This window comes from Lolium rigidum, chromosome 6 (genome assembly GCF_022539505.1).
Source record: "Lolium rigidum isolate FL_2022 chromosome 6, APGP_CSIRO_Lrig_0.1, whole genome shotgun sequence".
Taxonomy (NCBI): Eukaryota; Viridiplantae; Streptophyta; class Magnoliopsida; order Poales; family Poaceae; genus Lolium; species Lolium rigidum.
In genome coordinates this window covers 161,134,105-161,142,419 of record NC_061513.1, presented here as the reverse complement: position 1 = coordinate 161,142,419, position 8,315 = coordinate 161,134,105, and the positions used below count along the sequence as shown (strand labels likewise).

At 54.3% G+C, this 8,315-nt stretch overlaps 1 protein-coding gene across 1 annotated transcript; it reads right to left on the bottom strand.

Moving 5' to 3' along the window:
• Positions 1-5,655: 5,655 nt before the first annotated feature.
• On the bottom strand, positions 5,656-6,690 carry LOC124663478 (avenin-E-like). The gene is made up of 2 exons (XM_047201176.1): positions 6,564-6,690; positions 5,656-6,050 (listed from the first exon to the last, which is right to left on the bottom strand). The coding sequence occupies exons 1-2, from the start codon at positions 6,688-6,690 to the stop codon at positions 5,656-5,658; spliced, it is 522 nt and encodes a 173-aa protein (XP_047057132.1).
• Positions 6,691-8,315: the final 1,625 nt, after the last annotated feature.

Here is an 8,315-nt window from a genome sequence, read left to right as displayed (position 1 = left end):
CCATGGTGGGGGTAGCCGCGGCTCCCCGGTTCCCCGTGCTCTTGCGAGTCGTCTCGACCACCACCGTTTTCGTGCGCCTGCCCTTAGCCGCCGGTTGCCTTGAGTACGTCGCTCCGTTCCGGCCAGACCTGGCCGAAACCGCAGCCGCGGGTGGCTCGTCCCGCAGCAGCTCCTCCACCTCCACCTGTGCGCCAAACACCTGCTGAGGCCCCTCCACCACCATCTCGCTGTCAGCCGTCAGCACCGTTTGGGAGCAGGGTGGGGGGCGCTCCTCCCCAGCCGGAGTCGAGCCCACCCGAGCCTCGGCCGGGTCCACCACCATGGACACCGTGTCACAGGAGGCAAGAGAGCTCTCCTCAGGTTCCCCGGCGAGGGCTTTCTTGCGCGCCTGCCCGTCCGCATCCTCCGCCGTGGTGACCACCCGGCCATTCCCACCAAGGACTAGCGCCGAGAACGGGAACGCCCCCAGGTTGGACCCGTACTGGTCGCCGATGCCCGCCATCCCCCGGCGTAGCTGCGGCGCACTGTTGGACCCGTCCATGCGCAGCGCATGGGACCTGCCCACGCCACCACCCTGCAGCGAGGTCACGTCCGCCGCCTTGTCCTTCTCCTTTCCGCTACCCTTCCATCCATGCCTGTTGTAGTCGCCGGTGCTGCGATCCTCGGAATCCTCGTCAGCGTCGTCATCCCGAGGCGGGGCCGGAGGCCGCGGAGCTCCATCATCGCCCGACGCCCCATGGCCACGGTCACCCAGCTCAGCCGCAACACCCACGTTGAAAGGCACCCCATTGACGAAAACCTGGATAGTCCCCTTGATTCTCTCCGGGTAGCGACACTGGAAACGCATCCGGATAGGCTCGGTCATCCACTTGCGCAAGGAGAGCTCATCAACCTCTAGAGGCCTACCCACTATGACCATGGCCGCCATCAGACGGTCCACCTCGAGCAGATCCCGCGGCACCCCAGTCAGCCGCACCCACGTCGAGGGAAGCGCCTTCCCCGGCAACGGGGTCAGGAAGGCCTCCCGGATCTCCACGTCGGTCTTGCTCAAGGGCAGGTATAGCTTCCCACTCCCCGTACTCATCTTGAGGGTGGCCCTGGACGGAAAGTGCACCGTGTACTCCGAATCAGAGATCTTTGACACCTGCCAATCCCAGAGGTCATCGACGAGATTCTTGAGCTTGTCGGAAAGCTGGGTCCCCGAGAGCGGTGCCCCACTGAACTTGATCACCGCCGCGAACTTGTCCCCCTGACCCTCGTCGCGGATCGGCTCCACATCGATGTTGAAGAAGCCTCCTCCCGAAATCGCGTGACCCATGGACTGCAGCAGGAGGGGCTTGCCACGAGTTGGACAGCTAGCGGAGCTGTGACCCTCCTTGCTGCAGATGATGCAGAGGGGTTCGAAGGAGCACTCGGATTGGAAGTGCCCGGACCTCCCGCAGCGGAAACACTCACCGCTGGCTGCGGGCGCCGGCGCCTGCCCAGCCCCTTGCTTGGCCTTGCCCTTCTGCCTCTGGGAGCCCGTCGCACCCTGCGACTGAGATCTGCCCGCGCCACCGTGGCTCCCCTGAGCGCGCCCGCCCCCACTCTGGTCGCGGGACCCCGAGTGGTAAGGCTGTTGCCTCGGCCCCTGCGCCCGCGGAGGTTCCTGGGAGAGATGGCGGACCGGTTCCCTGTCCTGTTGCCGGCCCCGACCGCCGTCTTCTGCCTGTCTGTCCCCAGTAGGAGGGGGCCTCCGGTCGTCGGCGCCCCCGCCTCCTTCGTACCTCCGCTTGTTGCCATATGCGCCCCACCCTGGGAGCTGTTGCCGTTGTCGAAGCCATGGCCGCTCGCCCCACCGTAGCCATAGCTGTTGTTGTAGTTGTTGCCATGGCCGTGGCTGCCGTTGCCATGGCCGGAGTTGTCGCCACCGCCGTGCCCATAGTAGAAGTTGTCGTCCGCGCCAAGGCTGTTGTTGTAGGAGCCTCGGCCGTCACGCCCTTCACCGCCTCCGCCACCGGCTCCGCGCCCATCATGCATGTCGCCACCCCGCCCGCCGCCGTAACCGCCACTCCGGTCACCACCACGGTCGCCACCGCGGCCACCGCCCCGGTCACCCGCACGCTCCCCCGCCCGCTCGCCGCGCCTCTCCATCGCCACCACCTCAGCAAAGGACCGGAGCAAGGGGGGTGGAGGAAGGATGCGGTGTAGGGTTCTGGCAAAACGCCTGCGCCGCCGCACCTCACGAGCTCGGGCAGGAAAACCTAACTTCGGATCTGTGCATCCCCGTGGGATCCAAAGCCACTTAACTGGCTCCTGACGGGCCTGGCCGGCCTCCCCCGGGCCGGTAAACGTCAAATGGGCCTGCTCCTCGCCCACGGCCCACATAAGTGGCCCCGTGGAAACCACAGGGGAGAGGGCCATCAGCGGATGGGCCTCCGCAGCATCAAGGCCCAGAGCCAGCCCAACCCCAGGGAGCGTCCCCGCCAGCAAGGCAGTAGGGTTTGGCGACCCTGCCGTACCAACCCGCTTCGCCGCCCCGGCGGCCGCCGCCGGCGCGGGGGCCAAAAGCCGTCGGTCAGAACTCCCCGTCCTGACCGGCACATCTCCCCGCCGCCTAGGTAGGGGGCTCTCGTCACCTAACCGCCGGAAACGCGGGGCGCTACCCACGCCGCCGCCGACAAAACGCGAGCACCTGCCGCCCGGGGCGAAGCGCCGGTGATGGAAGGAGCCCCCCAGCTCCTCCGCCCTCGCAATGAACCCTCCCAGGGTCGGTCTGGCCGGCGGGCAACTCGCCGCCCGGAGCACCCGCCCCGCGTCGTCGTCTTCCACCGAGGAGCTCGCCTCGTCCTCCGAAGAGCTCGCCTACCCCTCCGCCCATGGAGGGGGCCGAGCCCAGAACTTGCCGCCCCTCCTCGCCGACCTTGCCGGCGAGCAAGAGCCGCTGCGCGGCACCGCCAACTGCGCCTCCGAGCCGCCGCCAGAGGCGGGCGTGGCCGCGCCGTCGGGATCGCCATCGTCGTCGCCCTCCTCGTCGCCTAAGCCCCTCCACGCGGGCTTACCGCTTCGAGCCATCCTCTGTCCTACAAAATGAGCTCGCCGGAGGCCTGGGCAGGGGTGCACATTCATAGCCATGCCCCCACCCTGCCCGCCGTCCGGTAACGACGTGGGCCAAATCTCCAAGGCCGCCATGGAGAGGTATCCTGCCATCCCTGCGGCGATGACGAGTGGGGATGTTGGGACAACGAAGACACCGACACAGACCCTCTTCGGGTCCCCACCACCTTGGAGAAGCGTGTCCTCCTCGAGTCCCGCGCGCTCTCACGAGGAGCCCATCAACGCCGCCATCGTCGAGTTGTCCTTCCGCTCGGCGACCATGGAGGAGAGCGGCCGCCAGTTCATGGCGGAAGAGCGGTGGGCTTGGTACGAGATGGAGGAGAAGCGGCCAGCGGACGAGATCGCCGAGCTGGCGGCCAACGAAGAGGCCGCTCGACAGCAGACGACCTATGACGCCTTACAAGAACATAGCAGAGATGGCGGCCCAACAATACGCCAGGAACGCCAAGATTTCGACGCGTCAGCCGAGGCGGAGGTGGCGGCTATCACGGCCGCCCACATGGCGGCGCAACGTGTTGCGGTGGCGCGCGTGCTGCGGGAGGCCATGACCTTCGCTCACTACGTTAGGAGCCACACTGTCTGGGCGTCGAGGCGATGCGGGGCGGTGACGAGGGCCAAGCCAGTTCAATCGGTGAGGCTGTGGGCGTGGAGCCAGGCGACCACCAAGGCATCAAGGGCCAAGCTAGCTACGTGGATAGTGAAGCGGGACCAAATTAGTTTAATTTAAATTAGTTTTAATTATGGTTAAAATGCAATGAAAATGTATCCTAATTAGACTTTATGAGAAAACATAAGCTATTTGTCACTAAACTATAGGCCATTGGCGGCCGGTACCCAATCCGCCCAATGTCGGCGCTGCCGTAAACCTGACCTAAATTTAAACCGGGTTTGCACTGAACATACGTGTTCGCGTGATGCGGTACCATATGTGGTCGGCTGTTGGGCCTCGTTTTTGGCCGTAACGGACACCGACAAACGCCTAACCTAACGCCCCAATGCGGGGGCGTTGGAGATGGGTTAAGGTTCTTGTTGTTCCCGTGGATTAGCGAAATCGTTAGAGAAAGGCTGACCTTCGCGAAGGGAAAGTACCTCACTCCGCACGTAACAAGTGTCGCGCCGCGGTGCCAGAAAATTCATAGGAAGTGGTCTCCCTGCTAGCCACGTGTCGCAAAGGAAGCAACGTGAGGATGAGCGAGGAGAGAGAAGACGGGAAACTTTTTTTTCTTCTAGATTTGTTTTTTCAAAATGAAACGTTTTGAGAACCGTAAGTCCAAATTACGAACCGTTTCCACTTTTGAGATCCTCGCATCGAGATCTTCAAAACTAGATCCCATGTTGATAGGTTTCGAGATTTTTTTTGCGTACTTCCAATACTGATATGATTATACTCGTGATGTGTACTGATAAGTACTTCTGTTTTTAGTGTATTTGGTGCAGTTTTTTTCCTTTACTCGGTAACTGTACTGGCTCGTGTGCGCGACTGTACCTGCTCGTGTGCGCCACTGTACTTCTGTACATGTACTTGCTCGTGTGCACGATTGTACCTGCTCGTGTGCGCGACTATACCTACTCGTGTACGTGACTGTACTTGTACTCTCGCGTGTGTTCAACTATACTCGTGTGTTGTACGCAATTGTACTCGTGTGTTATGCACAATTTTATTCGTGTGCATGGTCCGCGCGGGAGTACTAATCATGGTGCGCGCGGGGCGAGTACGCACGTGGGGCGCGAACGCGGGGCCGCACGTACTGCCACGTGTCGTTCTGTAGTACTCCAATTTTCTCTTACTAAGGTTGATCTTTAGCTAGTGGTATCCGTGGATTGTTCTTTCAACCTTACCCTCTCCGCCCTTTACATTTGCCGTATCTGGATCTATGTCCTTAGGCTGATTCGATTGGGTTTGTTTAGAGTCTTGACTGGCCACAGGCCCACGGCATCTATACCTACACTTGCCGAAATTATACTGTTAGTCTGCATCAATCGGATCAGTGTATCAATCACTAACATTTCGGCTCATGGGTGGACATATTGCGACATTAACCCAAGGTCAATTACCTTCCGGTACTGATCTATCTCATCCTGTGAAAGCTTTAGTTGTTGCTGATGTACTCTAATGAATTAAGTTGCTCTGATCCCACCATTAAACATAATTTTAGATATTTATATTTGAGCATCTCGGTGAAGCTTTGCCTCAGTATATTCTATTTAGAACCAAATGCAAATATTCATGACCGTTGCAACTCATAAGCCTCACCATTAAAAAGTTAATTTGCGTACTTCTTACTTTAATGGTACTTCAACTCAACCTAATGATTATTTTTCATGCATAAGATTGTGGTTTTGATTGAACATCTAAATATACCCGTAAATGGAAACATAGACAAGCAATATTATGCAGACAAGAACAATGTTTGTCTTTTATTCCCAAGTTTGGACTAGTAGTGGCCGGGTGTCACACATACTAGTGCATGCCACTTTATTTGTCACCGTTACATCGATTGGTCCATTAACGAAATAACGATGATCCAACTATGTAGTACTAGAGCTCTTGTAGTCTTCTCAAAAGCCACCGATGATGTCGAATGGGGCGGTGGAATAGTACAGCGGGACCTGCACATTGCACATCGCCGGCAAGGTTTGCAACGCATACGTCCTCATCGCCTGGAACTGAGCTAGCTGCTGAGGTTGGATGAAACCCTGGCCCACTTGTTGTGGCTGAGGCTGGAAGGGTTGTTGTTGTTGCTGCTGCTGCACGATGATGGCGTGCACGATGCTATGTATGGCAGGGTACCGAAGGTTCTTGGGCATCTGCGCCAGCTGCTGGCAACATTGTTGTCGCATCACCTGGCAGCTGCTCTGTTGCAAGATCCACGACCGGAGGAACGGAACTATCGCCAATGGTTTGCACTGCTGCACGAGGAACTCTTGGCACTGGTTCAATTGTTGTTGCAGAATTTGCTGGAGTTGCTGCTGCAGCCATGGTTGTTGCTGCTTGGGATATTGTTGTCCGTGCGGAAACAATTGTTCTTGTTGCGGAAATGGTTGTTCTGGCTGTGGGAACGGTTGTTGGGGTTGCGGGAACGGTTGTTGGGGTTGTGGAAACGGTTGTTGGGGTTGCGGGAACGGTTGTTGGGGTTGTGGAAACGGTTGTTGGGGTTGTGGAAATGGTTGTTCTGGTTGCGCAAATGATGGTTGTTCTGGTTGCGCAAATGATTGTTCTGGTTGCGGGAACCATTGTTGGGGTTGCGGGAACGGTTGTTGGGGTTGCGGAAACGGTTGTTGAGGTTGCGGAAACGGTTGTTGTGGTTGCGGAAACGGTTGTTGTGTTTGCGGAAACGGTTGTAGTGGTTGTGGAAATGGTTGTTGTGGCTGCGGAAATGGCTGTTGTGGCTGATATTCTGGTTGCGGAAATGGTTGTTGTGGTTGTGGAAATGGTTGTTGTGGTTGTAGTTGCGAAAACGGTTGGTGTGGTTGTGGAAATGGTTGTTGGGGTTGCAGAAATGGCTGATCTTGGCCTCTAGGGTCAAGTTGTACAGTGGCGTTGGCCATGGTTGCCACCATGGCAAGGAAGACAAGGGTGAGGAAGATCTTCATGATATATTTTTATTGATTATTTCTTGCTTGGCTTTGATGTTTTTTTCTCTAGGTGTAAGGATAGATGATGAAGGAGGATCTTCATGTTATGGGCCTATTTATAGCTGCTCTGGGATGGTTTATTTTTATCTTTGCATTTGCTTTCCTTAAAAGTGCTTGGATGCTTATCTAACTTATCATTTCGCTATCTTGTGTTTGGTGGCACTAAATACAAATGTAGTTTTTGAATTGATCACCAAAGTTTCTTTGCTCTTGCACGAATATATCATCTGTCTCACGTGAAAGTTTGATAATTAGCAATGACTCATCTTGTTAACTTTATATGTCACACACTGATCTAGATATTGTCATTTTGTGGAACTAAGTTTGTAATATTCTACATGTTAACCATATTGACATGGATTGTGTGGAACTATTTTGTAATTTTGTATGTGTTGTTAAGATAGATCAAACAAGTAACATGCATGCATCATATATCTCACAGGAAAGCTTGATAATTGGTAATGACTCATCTTATTCACTTTACACGCCACACACTGATCTAGATAGCATCATTTTCTGAAACTAAGTTTGTAATTTTCTAATGTTTGATAAAGAAAACTATCAGGGTTAGACGATCACACAGGTTAGTGTTTCTTGTTGTGGTGTGCGTAATAAACAAACATAGTAGACGACTCTTATAACTAATGGTCTATCAATGGTCATGTAAGCGTACTCGTTGACATGCCAATAATGTATATGTAAAACGGTTCATTGTTTGAATCTTGTTCAGCTGCACCATTATACACAATATTACAAGTTGTAACCTCCCAAGAATACCCTAGAGATGGCTATCTCTCTAATGGAGAATGAACAAGTAGGGTGATTTCTATTTATTTTTGTTTCATTAGTTCTGGAAAGTAAGCCTTTGATATACGAACGTAAGCAGAGGATGAAGATTTTGTTAGTGTTTTAGCATTACCATATTTCCCTCGGCCACATCTAGCAGAATTAGGTCACCCCGTTAATTGAAGGAAATCATTTATATCAAAATGAGAATTTTCACGAGAGTTTCTATCATATAGCATTCCTGAAAAACCAACCAAGGTGTTTCCGGCTTCACTCGATTCCGAGATAGCATCCCTCGAGGTGTTGGATAAGAGCTCCCAAGAATCTTCATAAACTATGATGATGCTGGTGAAAAAGGGACCAAAATAATTAAAAAATAAAAATCCATTAGGTAATTTTTCACCGACACGTACACCCCTTTGACCAAGAAAGAAGAAATTCCAAGCTCTTGGTTGTCACAAACAACAAAGAGGAGGGGGAGGAGTCCTTAATTGAGGGGGGCGCCACTAGTCCAACCAATTGTTTGTCGGTGCTCCATCCCTCAACTCATGCTTAGCCCAAACTTAAAAAATGTGTTTAACCTTGTGAAGGTTTCCAGAATTGGGAGCCCCTTGACCAGTACCCGCAAACAGGTCAGAGGCGTCAGCGTACTTAGCGTGAATAATCTTGGCCCAAATGGTGTATTTGTCTTGGTAGAGCCTCCACACCCACTTAAGGAGGAGATCCATGTTTATTTTATTTGTATTGAGCAAGCCCAGGCCCCCAATTTCCTTAGGTTTGCAGATCGTTGGCCAGTT

What these genes read in the sequence shown, in the direction of transcription:
- LOC124663478 (XM_047201176.1), bottom strand. Translation starts at nt 6,690, where the DNA reads ATGAAGATCTTCCTCACCCTTGTCTTCCTTGCCATGGTGGCAACCATG. An exon ending in ACAACCATTTCCACAACCAC is followed by an intron (nt 6,051 to 6,563) that starts ACCAACCGTTTT and finishes AACTCCAGCAAA; the next exon opens with TTCTGCAACAACAATTGAAC.